This window comes from Lipophrys pholis (genome assembly GCF_963383615.2).
Source record: "Lipophrys pholis genome assembly, chromosome: 19".
Taxonomy (NCBI): domain Eukaryota; kingdom Metazoa; phylum Chordata; class Actinopteri; order Blenniiformes; family Blenniidae; genus Lipophrys; species Lipophrys pholis.
Window position 1 is genome coordinate 18,431,146 of NC_137647.1, and position 18,056 is coordinate 18,449,201.

An 18,056-nucleotide genomic window follows, 5' to 3' on the forward strand; every position below is an offset into this window, starting at 1 on the left:
GAGTCAGCAGCAATTGGTTCACCTGCCTGCAAACCTAAGTTGGATGAAGAAGGATGGACGACAGGGAGAATGACTTTAATCAGATTAGACTGTGCCTTTTACTGGAATCTCAGTTTTTGGTTTAATATCAGAAGAATTTGATAACTATGTTTATTGAAATCATGTCAACAGTATGCTTCAAGACAAAATTCAGTGTGTTTTAAAGTCAAAGTGAGTTTTATTGTCAATTCTGTATGTATTAGACATACAGTGGAATCGAAATAGTCTGGCAGCCCCGGCTGTATGGTGTAGAGTCAGACACTCAAAATAAAAAAGAGAATATACAAAATATAACACCCAAAATAGAATAAATCTTAGAAAGTAGGGAATGTAGGCAAGAAAAATAGTGCAAGAAGATGTGCAATATACCCTGAAATGTGCACAACACAGTACCCTATACCCATTAATACGCATTGGGTTTTTTTTATCCATCTTAACATCTTTCAAAAGCTTTCAGGTGACTATTGCTGTCACACTATATTTATCGCACGATACAAAATAAACAAACTGAAGGAAATTGTTGCAATTTCATCCGGATATTGCAAACATTTGCAAAAAGTGCCCACCAGATGGGGAATTAAACACATTCCCATTTTTTTGAGTACTGCTTCTTCAGATTGGCTCATTGATTATTGTTTATAATCATAAACATTGATTTATTGTTCTGTGCTGTTTGTTTTGCAGGAAATGACGTTAAAAGACGGTCCAAGTAAGATGCTTTCATGACCATCGGAGAAATGTGTATTAGGAAGTCTTTTTGGTCATTGAAAATAATTTGAAGGACCTGGAAAAACTGCATGATTTTCTTGTAGTTGTTTTAATGTTTGTGATTGTAAAGCTGTGGTTTTAAGGCTGTTATTCTTTTGAAATGTTGACTTTTATTGGTGCGGCGTCCTTCTGAAAAAGGTTCCTTTTTCCGACGAGCCCTGAAGGCAGCATGTGAGCTCAGCGAGAGCGGAGGAAGAGACGATCAGCAGTAGCGTGGAGATGTCGGACCCGGCGGCTCAGGCCTTACAGCCCCGGCTGCTCCAGACCCAGTCTGCAGGGTCCAGCACCGCCGCCACAGGCTCCGGGACGGGCACCAGTGACCCGGCCAGGCCGGGACTCAGCCAGCAGCAGCGTGCGAGCCAGAAGAAAGCCCAAGTCCGAGCTTTCCCACGGGCGAAGAAGCTGGAGAAACTTGGCGTATTCTCCGCATGCAAGGTAGCTAGCCTAGCTAAAGTTAACCACAACAAAGCACTTCACGGCCAGTGTTGCTGCCGGAGTCTGCGATCATAAACATACCGAGCTCTGCAACACTTGTTTCACACAGCCGGTAACTTTTACTGGTAGCTAGCTGCACAGTCGCACCGGTGCTTGTGCTATATTGCCAGTTAGCTTCACTGATTGATCATTAATGTTGGAAACAGCCGCTGAGTTATTGATTAAGGTGCCTTCGTGCTCTGTTGTCTCCAGGCCAGCGATACGTGCAAGTGCAATGGGTGGAAAAACCCAAACCCTCCCTCGGCCACACGTATGGATCTGCAGCAGCAGGCAGCCAGCCTGAGTGAACCGTGCCGCAGCTGTGGACATGCTCTGGGTACAAACTAACCCACCTACACTCGCACACTCCCTCCATGTGGGTTAATAACGTTTGTCCATGACAAATGCTCCCATTCGTTTTACAGCCGATCATGTCTCCCACCTGGAGAACGTGTCTGAGGATGAGATCAACAGACTGCTGGGGATGGTGGTTGACGTGGAGAACCTGTTTATGTCTGTTCATAAAGAGGAGGACACGGACACAAAGCAGGTCTACTTCTACCTTTTTAAGGTGGGTGGAAGTTAAAGTCACACCAACGTAACAGGACAAAGACTCACAAAGGGACAGTGTTGTTTATTAGAGGTAACGTGTGATTGCAGAATACACTTTTTAATGGTAATAGGTGTCCCCCATAGCCTGTGTATGAGGCCCCTGAAGTGAAGAGAGTCTGTCATCTCACTCTCTCACTTACTTGCTCCACCTTTTAGTGAACATTTGCCCATAACATGCCAGTCACATAGTTCCCCTTCGTGACGTCATGCGGGGAAATGACCACTCCCTCTGGTAGTGGAGCTCTGCCTTACTGATATATTGATTATATTCAGTATAATATGTAAAACCGGACCAGTAGGAGCGAGCGATAGTTGTTTGATTTTAACTGTAACGACACATATGAACCAAACTGAGTAACATATTCAGACACACAATATTTTTAATATTCAGGACCCTCTCCGTCTGGATCAGATTCTGGTTCAAACTGGTTGAGAGACAGCATTTATACAAGCCATCGCTGTAAAACCAGCATAAACATTAGTGCATTGTACCTGTTTTACAGATTAACTGGTTTCCCTGTTAAATGGTGACTGATTTCATGTAACATCCATTGCTGCTGCGAGTAACAGCACATATTAAAATGAGACTCATAACAGGTACAGCACTTTGAAACATCATTGTAGATGCTGCCAAATGGCACTCGTCAGGACAGACACTTTTTTAAACATCTCTCATTAGCAGTAACAAGGGATGCTAAAGCGTCACCAGTTAACAGGGAAACTACCCCGGAAACCTCTTCTCTCTGAGACGGGTCTGGAGTAGGCGTGACAGACACAGAAACAGCCTGTTCTCTGTAGAGCTCACTCCAGGGACTTCCATCCATCCATCCACTCCCGCTTATCCGTTTCGCGAGGGTTGCAGTCTGAGCACTGTCACCCAGATCACGTTGCACCGATTAAGAACCTTCATGCAGGTGGTGAGCCCACGGGAAGGTGGCACCCTGAGATTGTGAGTCTCGTGCTCTACCAACTGAGCTAAGCCAAGGCTGCATTTGGGGCATTCCACCTTAAATACAATGGTGTTGGACCGCTGACATCGACGTGAAATTATTGGGAAAAACTGTATAACATGGGACCTTTAAAGTGCATCAGAGGTTGCTTGATTTTTCTTTTTTCTTTTTTTTTTTTCTTAAAGTTGCTGAGAAAATGTATCCTGCAGATGAGCCAGCCTGTTGTCGAGGGATCACTGGGAAGTCCACCGTTTGAAAAGCCCAACATTGAGCAGGTCGACCTTTAAACTGAGCCTCTTTAGTGACCATGAACTCATCAAATTCTTTGCTGATTGTGTCCTTTTTTTTTTTTTTTTTCTTCTGCCAAAGGGGGTTTTGAATTTCGTTCAGTATAAGTTCAGCCATCTCGCACCGAAGGAAAGACAGACCATGTATGAACTGTCAAAGATGTTCCTTTTGTGCCTAAATTACTGGAAGCTGGAGACGCCAACGCAATATCGACAACGGACCCAAAAAGACGACGGGACGGCTTACAAAGTGGACTACACCAGGTGTGTGCATGTCATTGAAGCAACCCGCTGCAGGCATTCACTACTTCAGTGGTTGTGTTGAATGCTATTAATTATTTCTTCTTCTTTCTTTCTTTTTCATCTATGTGTTCCAGGTGGCTGTGCTACTGCCACGTCCCTCAGAGTAACGACAGCTTACCACGCTACGAAACCACTCAGGTGTTCGGCCGCAACTTGCTCAAGTCCATCTTCACCGTCACCCGCCGCCAGCTGCTGGAGAAGTTCAGGGTGGAGAAAGATAAACTGCTGCCTGAGAAACGCACACTTATCCTCACACACTTCCCCAAGTAAGGACAGTTTGTCACCGAACACAGTCATATATATATATTATATATCTCAGCTACGGTATTCTAGATCACATTTTTCCTGCACAGGTCCTCGATTATGCTCTCATCTATAAATAATTCAGTCTTGCAGACGTGCGTTTAAGTGGTTGCCGTGTTTCATCAGGTTCTTGTCCATGCTGGAGGAGGAAATCTATGGTGAGAATTCACCCATATGGGAGGCAGATTTCACCATGCCGGCTGCTGATGGCACACAGCTGGGGCATCAGACAGGTGAGGCCCGCAGACAGTCTGATAACATCGTCATGATCAGACGCTACGACACAAACACATACAGATAAACATATAGCAATGGTTTTATTAGGCCGTTGGCGTAATTCATTCTGCGTTTTTACCGAGCTGGCAGGATTGTAAAAGCCTTTAAGTGTATCTTCAGTAGTATATGTTGTCAAAGCTGTAATATGATTTTAATAATAAGAGCGTTTCCTGTCTGTCGGCTGGATAATGAGTCGTACTTTGTGTTTTGCTCACAGTCATCAGTCCGGCCTCAGTCTCCGGCTCCCCGGCTCTCTCCAAGTGTCTGAGCAGCAGCTCCTCTCTGGCCAGTGTGGACGCTGGAGGCGTGGAGCCAATCACAGGTCAGTGAAGCTCGGGACGATAGCGTCGAGTAAACAAATAAATCAAGATGAAGATTGGTCAAAGTTAGTTTCGTCGTGTCTCTAACAGGGGAGAAGAGGAAACTTCCTGAGGCTCTGACACTGGAGGATGCCAAGCGGATCCGCGTGATGGGAGACATTCCCATGGAGCTGGTCAACGAAGTCATGATGACCATCACTGATCCTGCTGCGATGCTCGGACCCGAGGTCAGTCACTGGAGTGTCCGGCACGCCCGTCCTGAGCTTAGAGCTTCATGGCTTCTTGTGAAGAGATTGTAGAGTGAATGACACTAAATGCTGCCGTCGCTCATCACTTACCAGCATGTGAAGTCGGCTAAATTGTGCACTTAGAAAATATAGATAAAGTTTAATTTTCTTGTAATTTGATTAAAATAATGACACTTCCACAGCGTTTAGATTTATTTTTACACTTAAACTGAAATATTTGAACCCTTTTTTTTGTTTTATTTCTGATATTTTCACTTTATAAGACATGGATATTCCCAATACTGTAAAATCAGACGCTTTAGCCAGTTAAAATAATTCGCTTTGCACTCACTAGTTTTCACATGTTAGACGTGCAGAAATAGATTCTTTGAGATGCACCTGGAGTTCCTTTTTGGTTTGCCTGTTTTGGGCCACCTTAGCTCTGTACTGGTAAACCCACTTCCTGTTTCAGTCTCACGGGAAATTCTCTGTTGATGAAAACACCCATCTTTAGTTTCCGGTGACTGGCCGGTAGAAACTGTCCTTCACTATGTCACTCCAGACCGATGGAAGAAGGATGGCAGCCTTTCCAGGGCTTCATTCCTGAGCGCTGCTCACTTTCTTTTTAGTTTTCGTTCCAGGTCGCATGGTTTTTATTGTCGGAGATAAAAACTAAATGTCCTTGTGATTTTTTCATATTTCCAGACTAATCTGCTGACGCCAAACGCTGCCCGTGACGAGACCGCCAGGCTGGAGGAGAGAAGAGGCATCATCGAGTTCCACGTCATCGGGAACTCGCTCTCCCAGAAGTCCAACAAGAAGATCCTGATGTGGCTGGTCGGCCTGCAGAACGTCTTCTCCCATCAGTTACCTCGCATGCCCAAAGAGTACATCACACGGCTGGTGTTCGACCCGTGAGTTTGACGCCTTCGTGTCCCGTCCCCCCCCCGCCTGGTGCACAATACTGTTCTGATGTATGTGCTCCTTACAGGAAGCACAAAACCCTCGCCCTCATCAAAGATGGCCGCGTCATTGGAGGCATCTGTTTTAGGATGTTTCCCACTCAGGGCTTCACGGAGATCGTCTTCTGTGCCGTCACATCCAACGAGCAAGTTAAGGTACAAGACGCCCACTCGCCGTTTGGTTGTGCTTTAATATCAGTTTATTCAGAACGTCCCATTTCTGCATATTCTTCACTGAAATCTTCCTTTTTTGATTTAATTCTTGTGGATTTTAGTTATGTCATGAAAATTTAAATACAATAACTCAACATATTGGATAATTTCAAAATGGAGTTATTTAAATGTTTAAATGCAACATGACCTGTGGTATGTGATAAATTGGCCCGACACCATAGTAAGAGAACCGAGCCCATATCATGATGCTTCCACCACCGTGCCTCAGTGTCATGTCGGACTGCTATTATTCTAAACACCATTGCAGGTTTGAACGGCTCCTTCAAGTTGTTGGAAGCTCCCAGGATGAGGCGCGGTGCTCTACAATTCACTATATTTTCACCGAGAAGTATCAGTAAAGTAGGCTGCATGTGGAAATTATAGTCATTTTTTCATCGCAATTGTTAGTTTTTTTTGGGGGGTTTTTTGTTGCAAAAAAGTAGACGTTTCCATCACATATACTCTGGAGATAAAGATATGTTAACATTTAAAGGTTATTCCGGCACTATTTTCCCAGTTTTGCTCCACATGAGATTGGGCTGCATGTGGCCCCTGAACTAAAATGTGTCGGACCGCCTGTTATCATTGGTCTCCTCATGACATCTTATGGCGAATTTGAAGCACGACATGAATATGTCCACATGATGAAAAGGAGGAACTAACCTCGTGTGCTCCATATCCAGCGAAACAATAAAGTGACGTGTAACCAAGAAATACACACTTCTGTAGAACTACAGCTACAGAGACCAGAACCTTTCTGAGTACTTGTGTTGTGATCAGCTGAAGACATGGAAGGGTCGTGTTTTTTCTACTCTAATCATCTCCCCCGTGTCGGTGCTACCAGGGCTACGGTACCCACCTGATGAACCATCTGAAGGAGTACCACATCAAACACAACATCCTCTATTTCCTCACCTATGCTGACGAGTACGCCATCGGCTACTTCAAGAAGCAGGTACCGCGGACGTGACCGGCGTATCAACCGCTCCTCCGTCCTCCCCTCCATCCTCTTCTTATTAACCCCTTTTGTTTCCTGGAAGGGCTTTTCCAAAGACATCAAAGTGCCCAAGAGTCGCTACCTGGGATACATCAAAGACTACGAGGGCGCCACGCTCATGGAGTGCGAGCTGAACCCGCGGATCCCGTACACCGAGCTCTCCCACATCATCAAGAGACAGAAGGAGGTACGTGAGGCCAAGGTGGGAGGTCTACCTCCCGCAGAGACCTGGTTTGATAGATTTCCTTTTTTCTGTTTGAAACGTTCCAGATTATTAAGAAGCTGATCGAGAGGAAGCAGAGCCAGATCAGGAAGGTTTACCCAGGTCTCACCTGCTTCAAGGAAGGAGTGCGACAGATCCCAGTGGAGAGCATCCCCGGCATCAGTGAGTGAGGTGTTTGAATGAGATCCTTACAAATCTACTTTCTTACTACTAACTGGCTTTTTTTGTTTGTTTTCCAACCAGGAGAGACAGGATGGAAACCCAGTAACAAGGACAAAGGGTAAACTAAGTTGTTTCTCAGTTGGTCTGAAAGCAGCTCTGTTCTGTCAGTCATCGCTCACGCTGACCTCATAACCGCTTTGCAGGAAGGAGGTGAAGGACCCCGACGTGCTGTACAACATGCTGAAGAACCTCCTGGCCCAGATTAAGGTGCGGCTCGCCACAGAAACAACAAGCAGCAGCAGCAGCAGCAGTGTGACTGAGTGGAGCTTTGTTCTTTCCTCTGCAGACTCACCCCGACGCCTGGCCCTTTATGGAACCAGTGAAGAAATCCGAAGCTCCGGATTATTACGAGATCATTCGCTTTCCCATCGGTAAAATAGCGTCTCTGTGTTTATTCCTGCGCCGCCGTCGATAAGCTGAGAAGATTGTCCAGCCCCTCACAAGCTCCTCACACACTCTGAACTCCTGCTTCATATTTCATCATTTTTAGTTTAAATTTGGCTTTTTGACAAGATTGTGCTTGCTCTGGCAGTTAAGTATAGAGAAAATCCGATCACACTTTTCGACCCCCGATATGTTTGAGTAAAGTACTTACAGTACTTGATTTCACTACTCTTCTTCTTTTGGGTTTAAATGCAGTTTGCATCTTTGAACATTGCATTACCGCCACCTGCTGGTTCTTCAGACGAGCAGCCAGAGTAATACTGTGCAGATCATAACTCTGTAATACAAATTATTCCTTCTCAAAACCCAAAAGATACTTGGAAAAGGCGTCAACGCTGGATGTGAATATAGAGTGATGGATGTTTTTTTTTCCCCCACCTTCCGTCCTCACAGACCTGAAGACCATGACGGAGAGACTCAAGAACAGATACTACGTGACCAAGAAGCTCTTCATCGCCGACCTGCAGCGAATCATCACCAACTGCCGCGAGTACAACCCCCCCGACAGCGAGTACTGCAAGTGTGCCAACACGCTGGAGAAGTTCTTCTACTTCAAGTTGAAAGACGGAGGCCTGATCGAGAAGTGAACTGAAACAGGAGCCACTTTCTCAGCTGCCAAACACTTAAAACAAAAAAACAAAACAAAAAGAGGATTCCCCTCATGTGACTAAAATAAGGATATTATTATTAAGAAGAAGAAAAAAAAAAACGTAGACGATGAACATCAACAAGTATAGCAGTGTGGTTTGGAAGTATGATGAGTCATCGTTTGTCATGTTCTCCATTTCAGAGAAGGACGAGCTTACATACACGCGTCTCATTGAGTGTACCAAAGTGACAGGTCCTCACGGTAACGGCGCTCGTTTATTTCTGGTGTGATCGGACGCATCGCGTAGTGTCGCTTCACACCAAACTGGACCTCGGGACCTAAAGCCACGTTGCCTTCCGTTACTGACAGACACTTGAACATCCCAGTCTCATGAGAAACATTCACGACATAACAGATGGGCAGCACTTAATTAATCGACTACAATTAGCTCATTTTTAGTTTTTTTTTGTTTGTTTTTTTCTTTAATGTTGATGTACTTTGGTCATTTTCCAAGCCGTAAATTCACGCTGACAGGATAATAAAGACTTATTTATACCGAAATGGAAATGCACATTGTTTATGCACCATTCCACTAGCAGGTTTTTATTCCACGAGCTCGCACTGATTCCACTTCCACACACTCGGAGTAGTCTTGTGTTTCGCGTGCAGCAGCCACATGTTTACCGGATAGTTTTAGGTTTCTGAGACCCAAACACGGGAGATTATAACCAGCAGTCCTCGTGGAGATTCTGGCTTCCTAAACAAGGACGATGGCTACGGTTTATTTATTGCGACGCACGCTCGCGCTGCAGCGGGCGTTAAAATGCTTGAGCGACAAGTTTACAGTCGGAGCCCGCCGTCTCGCCACTCTTGTCGCAGGGTTTCCTTACAGTGTAATTAACATTAACTGTGCAATTTTCTTTTTATTCATTGAACCGTTTTCGTTCGGTGGTCGGTGTCAAAAGTGCTTCCTGAGATGCATCCTCTTCTTTCCAGGAAGCAATGTCCAATGCTGGTTGAGCCTGTTTTTGAATTTTTCATTTACCTGTGTGTGTGTGTGTGTGTGTTTATTTTGTACTTGAAACATGACAAGCTTTGAGTTGAAGTGATGTCAGTGTTGCATTATTCAGGGTTGTCTCTTCTCACGTCGTTCACCTTCTACCTATGCTGCATTTCAAATCCTCTTTAAAATAAAAGGTCAGTCTGAGTGAACTTAACAGCCGTTTTTTGACGTTACAGTGGAGTTATGGTGTGAAGCCATTCACTTTAACTGTACAACTGTTCGTGATAATAAAGCTTGTTTTGTTTTGTTTTTTTTCTAAATACGCCGCCTCTTGATGTGCAGGTGATTTGTAAATATCACAAGGAGAAAATGACCAAGACTTGACATGATTATGTCACAGGTTGATCAACTAGATTTATATATATATATAAATGACACCTTCATGACATAGATTAGTGATTCCTGACCCCCACAGGGGGCGCTAAAGATTCGTTAGCCACGAAACCCTCTTGATTTTTAATTTTTTTTTATATGTATATATATATATATATATATTTTAACAAGAGGACAGTCAGTATTTCGTGTGACTGTTTGACCTTTTGCCTGTTGTAACCTGGGATTAAACTCCATCCCAAATTGGACAAACAAATATCGATGGACATGCGAAGAACATGAAAGTAACTTTATTACAAAGATACAATGGTATCAAACAGTAGGTAGTATAGCCAGGCAAACCTTTTAAAAGACACAGACATTTCCTCCACGGCGTTCGAGGTTCAAATGGCCAGTCCGAAGACGTTGACGATACAGTACATCGTGTCGTTCTCCCACGTCACCGAACTGCTTCCTGTTCGGACGAGGGCACAAGATGAGTAACTTCAGTCAAATTCACATACTTTTAGTTTGAAGATTCAGACTGGAACAGCACACACACATAGTTACTGAGAGATATGAAAATCTCAGGTTTAAACTTTAAACTCGAAGTATAAGTTCATCCATTTATAAGACTGCCATGCAAGTCAGGTTGATCTTAGAAGAAACTCCAAGATGGCAAACACTGCAGATGAATCGTAACTCTTTCTGACAATAAACTCGCCTCAGTCTTTTTAAACTTTAAGCGCTCACTAGGCAACGAGCACTACATCCTTCCACTGGACACAGCCACAGACCAGACGGGTGTAACACCCTATTACAGGGGTGACAAAGCTGCTATTGCTGTAAAAAGCTTGGAATGAAAGACATGTCTGTACACATTAGCAGATGAAGTGAAGAACAGGCCGATGGGACGCTGGATTTTGGCCTTTTTCCTAAGTGAGAGTGAGACATCGTCTGAGACGTTTGGACCATTCGTTACCATTTAATATCGATTCAATGTGTGTAGAGTTTTACCATCAGTGGTGTTATCCCAGAAGCACGAAGTGGCTGTTTGCAGGCCTGCTCCAGTCTTCTGCATGATGACACAGTTCACTAAAGGGGACACAAATAAAGGGTTGTTTTTGTCTGTGTGTGTGTATTCAGAGCACAAAGAGCATGAATGTGTCATTCCTGAGGCGGCGGTCCACCCACCGATGTATTTGAAAGGTTTTCCCAGCTTACTGAGCTGACTCAGACTCTGGTCCACCACACTGGAGCTCCACTGGTTCACTCTGCTCTGCTGGTAGTTGTTTTCTCCGATGGTCGCTTCGATTGACTGAACACACACACAAATTCACACAATGTCACAATGATTGACTCAGAGACGCAAAGGACACGCTTCACTTGTAAAATATGATCGTCTGCAGAGACAAATAAGTCCCCAGTAGACGTATTATGGCATCTTTACATTAAGATGTGTAAATGCAAATGTTATGTGGCCATATGTAAATGTTGGTCCATTCGTGTGTTCGATTAATGAATAACCTATAATGTTAGATTGCTTAGACAACAGAGGCGAACGTGCCTAGCAACGGTTGAAGCGTCCTTAGCAACATCCGGTCGCCAGACACTCGGTAACACTAACACCAGCAGTGATTAAACTGTCGTCTTAAAGTTTTGTTTTGGGGGATAAAAGAAAATCTTTTTGCATTTCCTCACCTCTTTAACGATGTCTCTGACGTCATCAACGATGAACACATTCTGCGAAATGAGGAATAGAAAAGTTTAAACTGGCAGGTGTTTTGGATGAATTGGTTTTCAAGTTAACTGGTGACCGACTTATTTCAGCGGCCGTTGTCGCTGCTTGTAACAACAGATGTTAAAAACCGGAGCTGTCTTGGCAACCGCAGTTTAGCTGCATTTACAATAAAGTTTAAAGCGTCGTGCCTCTTGTGAGTCTTATTTTAACATCTGCTGCTATTAGCAGCAACCACGGGCGCCAAAGGAAGCCGGTCACCAGTTAACGGGGAATCCAGTCAATCCAATACATCATCAATTGTCCGACAGTAATTTCCGAAGAAAAAACTAAATTAGCCAGCCTTACGATCTCAGAAAAAAAGGAAGATCGTTAAATACAGTCTGGTGTTTTTACGAGTATTCCAAAATGGGTATAAAACACCAGCAATCCGTGTGTTTATGTATTAAACCGACCTCTGTCTCTTCCTGAAAAAACGCCATAGTCAAACGGAGCGTTGTCAAGAGCGTCAACAACTACACTTCCGCTGGGAAAATTTCAGAATGAAAGCTTTGAAGTAGAAAATTGCAGATAAGACATTTTATGCGCTTTCCCGATAACGGATATTTGGTTTAGCTAAAAAATAAAAAATAAATAATAAAAATCAACATTTGTAAACATGGTTTCTTTAATTGTCTTTTTTTTTTTAATAATTAATGATTAATCAGCTAAACATTCCTTTAAAGCAAAGGGACAAAATAGAACCGTTTTTATGTTATTATGGGAAGTATGCAACAGAAATTCCATGCTAATAATGTTACAAATTCTAGAATTGTGCATTTTTTTCCCCCCACAACTCAAAGATATTCCCAGTTTGCACAAACACTGTCTGGATTATTTCCCGTTTCGACCCATTATTACTGGATTTAGCCATCGTGTGTGTTTTTAACCAAGTTCTCCTGCACATTCCTGCTTTATTTCGTTCATCTTGTCTTTGCTCCAGTCAAACCCTGTTTACTCTCCATCTGGTTACTCAGATGTTTAAATATTTTTCATCTCCAGATGTTGGAAAGTGACCTGGATAATCTAACTTGGGACTGAATGAAGTGATTCTGACACGAGCTTGGCAGTGAGAAGTCATTCCTTCAGCGTGAGCTTCTGCTTTGCGGCCACAATTTGAAGGAGATTGCACAGATTTGACGTGCATAGGAGGAGCTCCAGGAAAGCCTGACTGCAGTGTGGAGAGGCGCAAACACAAATCTGCAGTTTGAAATCTGCACAGATCAAATGTTATCACACTACTGAGATTAGTGTGATCTCTTTTAGATTGTTGACTTAAGCTGTTTTAAAAGTCGTTTTTGGTTTAAATGATAAAGTCTTTTTTCAAATCTCTTCTTCACAATCAAAAAAAACATCTGAATCTCTCTGCCTGTAGTTATAAATGAGACAAAGGTTTAATGAAATGGAGGCTTTTCCAATTCAAAGTTAATTCACATAAATACTCTATGAATTATTCTGGGTTTATTTAACCAATTATCAAATGTGTTGATTGCTTCTATAACAATAAAACCCAAAATGTAATAACTTGCCAAGAGTGTAATAGGATATTTGAGCCATCATTGTATTTTATTTGCCCAAAAAATTCCATATATCATGTTGGTGTTTCCACAGACTAGTTCGTCTTTGAAATGAATCTGCTCTGAATTTGAAGAATTTGTTTTTTCTTTTTAAATCTACTCTTTTTGAAGATATTTTTACTCACTTTGCAAACATCAAGCGTTTTTTGTCTTCCCCTCTCGACAAACTCCTTAAGACTAAAAATTTAATTGATTTGCAGCAACTTATTCTTGCAGACATTAAGATTGACTTCAAAGAAATTATTAATTTGTTTGTTTTAGATCTCCACATGTTAGCAATGTTTTCTTTTGTATATTTTTTATTTTTTGGCAGATGAACCGTCCTGTCATTGTGAGTTTCTCTGGAAGCTGTTGTCAAAGCCTCATGAATAGTTTACACTTATTCACTGGAAAACTACGGCCTGTTGAACTTCACAAAATTGGATTAATGATTTCAATTATATCAATACTTCACCAATTTTCATTTTGCCTTGCAATTGCTTTCCCTTTGAGTCCTTCAGTAAAACTGAGCAGACTGATAAAGTTGAAGAAGCGTTTAATCAGAATATTTTTTCACTGAAGTCCAAGCCCCAGCTGAATACTTCAAATAGCAATTTTCTACTTCGCACAGTTCCATTCTAAGTTTAGTTCTATTTTTATTCAATTTATGTTCTTCCTTCATGTAACACTAGAGGGAGCTCGTGTACCTACAGAGGTACATTATACCAATGTTGGGGTCAGGGTCTCCAACACTGAACATTTGACCCATAATAACGGTCATTTTGTAAATTTTCACTGTGAAAGTAAACAAATAGATTGTGTAGGATCAGGTTTTACTAAATAAATAAACACAATGACCGTGGACAGTAAGCTTGAACGTACACACACACACACACAAACACACAAAACCTATATGTGATGAAACCTGCTGACCTCAGCATGACGTCGGTGCGTCAGCTACAGTAGGAGAGTAAATAACGAGAGTTATCAGAGGGGATGTTTATCTGCTCTGCGTCCTATATGACCATGAGACGTCAGGCCCGTTCAGAGCGGTTTAGGATCCATACGCAGAACTTCCTCAAATGTTGTGTTCCAACTTGTTTTGTTTTGCATCAGTGTTGATGTTTCACTTGTGGCTGTTGCCCCATTATAACCCCAGATTCAGCTCGGGGAGGAATCTGGGGTAAATAATAGAAGGAGGCACATGAAGCTATCAAGCGCCTGTAAACAGGTAATACATTTTAGAGAAAAAACACATCTTTTATTTATTTATTGTTTAGCCTCAAATGGGCCATGTCAAATGTAAGTAATATCTGTCATACATTAGGTGGCAGTAGTGAGTTACTTAAAGTCAAGTTTTAGATTTTCATCCTGGTTTGTAGCTGCAGTGTGTAGATTGTGTGTCATTTGGTTGCATGTTCACTTTGTTGTGTCACATGTTCCTGCTGTTTCACTGAGTGGCTCAACACACCATCTGGTGGTGGTAATTTGTACTGCAAAACAAAACAGGGTCGATATATCAGCAGCACGTTGTAATATGATCTCTGAGATAAACATTTGTGACGTTTTTTTCTGGAAATGATTTAACACATTCCTATAACTGCTTTTGTCTGAAACTGACACCCTGTTGGCAAAGGAACATTTTTAATTTGAAAACATAAAACTCTTGTTGCGTTTCAGTTACCGTTTACACGACAACGGTGCTCAGAGCCACTGAAAACACAACTTTTTGAAAACAGCTTCAAAGGTCAAACTTTTCAAAAAGGCTCCATCTTTGTGGAAATAGGTAAACGCACAACTCTTTGAAAAATGTATGTAATCATAATAATAATAATAATAATAATAATAATAATAATAATAATAGTAATAATAACAATAATATTATTATTGATAATAATAATATCATAGCCTATTCTTGTCATTGTGCATGCGCGTGTGGTTTCATGACAAAAACAAACAACAGAGGCAACTTGTGGCCCAACATGAAAACTACCTTCTCTTCAATGTTTCTGCCATTTCCGTGTGAATGAATCAATTTCAAAACATTGCTGTGTAAACATAAAACTTTTTCTAAAATAAAAACTAAAAAACTATACGTTTTTCACCAGCCTTGCATGACCTGATTATCTTTGTTTTACGAAGGAACCGTTAACAAGCTGCAGGGCTGCAGCGACCTCTGTTTCCTACCAACTCACCCAAGCTTCAGCTTTACCATACAACTCTTTTCTTTTACTGTTACTATTTCACTAAACTCCTGTTTCCTTGAGGAGAATTGACCTCATGTACTACACGAAAGTATGACTTCATTTAAACTATGTGACACATTTTGGGCATATCTATTGGATCTTATTAGAAATACCACATCACATTGTTTCTGGATGAGAGTTTATAACCTGAGGAACAGAAAAAGAGAGAGAAGTATTTCCCAGTCAAACACATGTAGAAGCGATACTGTGTATCATGTAATATGTGCGATTTTTGGTTGCACTTTTACTAAAAATAAATTGGTCTGATGAAGATTTACCCATAGAAAAACACTTTAATTAGTTGACATGTTTCTTTTCTGAGATTTTTAAAAAATTATATCGATTTCGTTTTCTGAAAGATTATATCATTAGTCTTTATTTTATCTGACTGTAAAATGTTCAAATGTTAAAAAACTAAAAAAACAAAAAAAAAAACAACCTAGGAAGTTTTTGAAAATCTTAAAGCAACACGAAAATACTCAATTGAGGAATTTTACAATGACTCAGTTTTGAAGGGTAAATTTCAGTAAGTGGAAGCTTCTGGTCATTCAGCTCTCTGGAGACTTACAACATCATTGATTTCTCATCATCATTTTTTCGTCTAAACTTGCATCACACTTCTTTGTTGGCAGGTTAAAAAGTCCAAACAATCCCCAGACGGCCCCGAAACCTGCACAGATCAAATAAAATCTGTAGATTACAAAATGACGGTCGGATTTTGCGGGTTCACAGTCAGGAAACTTGCAGCACGCTCTGTTTTATTTTTGTATGTATAAAGTTAACAAATATTGTTTGAGGCTCGGCTTTGGAAGCTGTTGTCTGGTCAACAGCCGGCCTCTGACGCTGCGCTGGTTTTCTCTCTCTGGCAAACATCATGCGCGCAAAGATCGGCTGTAGACAGAGAAGTTGAATCCTGGGAATGTCCTGGGTTTGTGTAACGTCTTGGTTAATAGAGTTTGCATGTTCCCCCTGTGGACTCCAGCACAATCCCGAGCACCGTTTGCTTGGATTTGCTCCAACTGGACGTAGAAAATGGATAAATGAGAGGAACTATGCTGTTCCATTAGCAATAATTTAAATATGACTCAAACCCCAAAAAGTTGCTTCTCTCAAGCGGTGCACATGTTGGTCGGGGGATCGTTCAAACCGAGTAAACATGCGTGCGGCAGAGAAGCCGGTATTACCCCACTCATCATCCATAGCGGCGACTAGAACGATCCAGCCGGTCGTACATGACCCTCCACACTGGGATTAATCATTAATGCTGTCAGGAGATCGTAGATAAAAAAGCTTTATTTGACAAACAGGCGTTTTCTGCCGTCTGCACAAAACAAAAACAAGCCAGCGACTCGCGTCCGAGTCACATCGGGAGACGGTCACCCGGTTTGATTAAAGACTCTTCATTTCCAAAGATCCTCAGAGTCTCGTTTTCTTATCTGCGTTTCCACAGTACGAGAGCGTGTCTTCGCCCGGGTTATCGGCTCCACTACTCCACGCTTCCTCGGCCTTGACCTCCACACGTGACGGGTTTAACCACACGGGCAGATCACACAGCGTCTGTGGAGGCTTATGGATCAAATGTGCAGTTTTTCTATATCTGGACCAGCTAAACATTTCACATTCAGGTTTTCTTTTATTCGTCCCTCACTTCTTATCTCGATCTCTCAGCCTGCAGACACCGGCTCCTCAGAGGAGGTCCCAGCAGGTAACCTCTCAATTTAGTATTATTTAATGCGAAATCTTTTAAATTACCTCCCCAGACTAACACACATCTACAAATTCACACGGCCCTTTAAAAGTGTCACAATAATTATAGCTCATCATCCACATGGGCTCTGATGTATTAACAAAAAAAAAAAAGGAGCTATATAAGTAAAACAAAACTATAATAACAACAATAATTAAACATTTGCCCTTGTTTTAGTGGAAAAGTACTCATCCATTATGAAAAATTCCACATTTAATTAAGTATATTTTCACCAAACCTGGATAAATCATTTATTTTTAAAGTAAAATTTGCAACATTATTGTTATTTCCTTCTTTTTTTACACTTTATCGCCAAATTATGGTCAAAATGATCAATTATTGGTAAATCATCAGGATTATCAGCCAATGTGATCACGTTATGCAGATTGCAGTTTTTTTCTATATAACAAATATCAAGTGGTTGGAAGCTATTCTTTTGAAAATCAGGCTTGCAGATGTCAAACATCAGCAAAATATTGTTTTTGATGCTGTAGGTTTTTTTTTTTGCCTTCAAACGTGCTAAATATATAATACAAATAAGAACGTTTTTAGGTGTGATTTAAAAGGAGAGAGTGTGTCGACAGTTTCAACAGTGTTCAGGAAGTTTGTTCCTCTGGTGAGGAGCGTGGGAAATAAAAGCTGCTTCGTCTTGTTTCTTCTGACTCTGGAAACACACTCGCGTTCACTCCTAGAGGCAGTTTGGGGTCAACAATTACCCGTTTCTTTAAATCTTGTTTGGTCAGAAATCCTTTAATTCTTGCAATATTTTTCAGACGGTAGTAAGCTGATTTTGTCATTGTTTTACTGTGGTTAAACATGAAGCTCCACAGGGTTCTGTCTTAGGACCCATACTTTTCAGAATATACCTGCCTGCTTTAGGGAATATCATCAGAAAACACTCCATCAACTTCCACTGCTGGAAGTTTTTTGTTTTTTTTTATCAAGGATTATTTAATTTTATGACAATTTATCAATGAAATCAAATATACTGATCAAGTTGTCAAACTGGAAGCCTGCGTTAAATACATAAAAGCCTGGATGAGCTCTACTCCTGAACTCAGATGAATCTGAGTTATTATATTTGGCTTTAAACACCTGTGAGAGAATGTATCTGAACATAACCTAAACATAACACTGGATGGTATT

The 18,056-nt window shown here is 41.6% G+C and overlaps 2 protein-coding genes across 3 annotated transcripts; one reads left to right on the top strand and one right to left on the bottom strand.

Moving 5' to 3' along the window:
* Window positions 1-992: 992 nt before the first annotated feature.
* On the top strand, window positions 993-9,529 carry kat2a (K(lysine) acetyltransferase 2A). Of its 2 annotated transcripts, XM_080487769.1 has the most exons (18): window positions 993-1,242; window positions 1,495-1,618; window positions 1,707-1,852; window positions 3,029-3,118; window positions 3,213-3,394; window positions 3,508-3,699; window positions 3,863-3,969; window positions 4,230-4,334; window positions 4,423-4,559; window positions 5,265-5,473; window positions 5,551-5,677; window positions 6,579-6,689; window positions 6,775-6,918; window positions 7,002-7,116; window positions 7,198-7,234; window positions 7,320-7,383; window positions 7,463-7,547; window positions 8,014-9,529. In XM_080487769.1, the coding sequence occupies exons 1-18, from the start codon at window positions 1,027-1,029 to the stop codon at window positions 8,205-8,207; spliced, it is 2,385 nt and encodes a 794-aa protein (XP_080343895.1). In that variant the 5' UTR covers window positions 993-1,026; the 3' UTR covers window positions 8,208-9,529. The 2 variants fall into 2 exon arrangements, with proteins under 2 accessions (XP_080343895.1, XP_080343896.1); XM_080487770.1 differs by lacking the exon at window positions 7,463-7,547 and having other exon boundaries at window positions 1,010-1,242; window positions 8,014-8,121.
* Window positions 9,530-9,874: 345 nt separating this feature from the next.
* LOC308124651 (dynein light chain Tctex-type 1-like) lies at window positions 9,875-11,833 on the bottom strand. Its single transcript, XM_080487777.1, has 5 exons — window positions 11,778-11,833; window positions 11,286-11,327; window positions 10,779-10,902; window positions 10,602-10,679; window positions 9,875-10,059 (listed from the first exon to the last, which is right to left on the bottom strand). Exons 1-5 carry the CDS (start codon window positions 11,802-11,804, stop codon window positions 9,989-9,991), a joined length of 342 nt encoding a protein of 113 aa, XP_080343903.1. The 5' UTR covers window positions 11,805-11,833; the 3' UTR covers window positions 9,875-9,988.
* Between the last annotated feature and the right edge of the window lie 6,223 nt (window positions 11,834-18,056).

Excerpts from the sequence above, each read along its gene's own strand:
- LOC308124651 (XM_080487777.1), bottom strand. The coding sequence starts at position 11,804 with ATGGCGTTTTTTCAGGAAGAGACAGAG. Across the intron at positions 11,328-11,777 it reads TTTTTCAGGAAGAGACAGAG|AATGTGTTCATCGTTGATGA; the intron begins GTCGGTTTAATA and ends CTCATTTCGCAG. Across the intron at positions 10,060-10,601 it reads CTGGGATAACACCACTGATG|GAAGCAGTTCGGTGACGTGG; the intron begins GTAAAACTCTAC and ends TCGTCCGAACAG.
- kat2a (XM_080487769.1), top strand. The coding sequence starts at position 1,027 with ATGTCGGACCCGGCGGCTCAGGCCTTACAGCCCCGGCTGCTCCAGACC. Across the intron at positions 1,853-3,028 it reads TCTACTTCTACCTTTTTAAG|TTGCTGAGAAAATGTATCCT; the intron begins GTGGGTGGAAGT and ends TTTTTCTTAAAG. Across the intron at positions 3,700-3,862 it reads ATCCTCACACACTTCCCCAA|GTTCTTGTCCATGCTGGAGG; the intron begins GTAAGGACAGTT and ends GTGTTTCATCAG.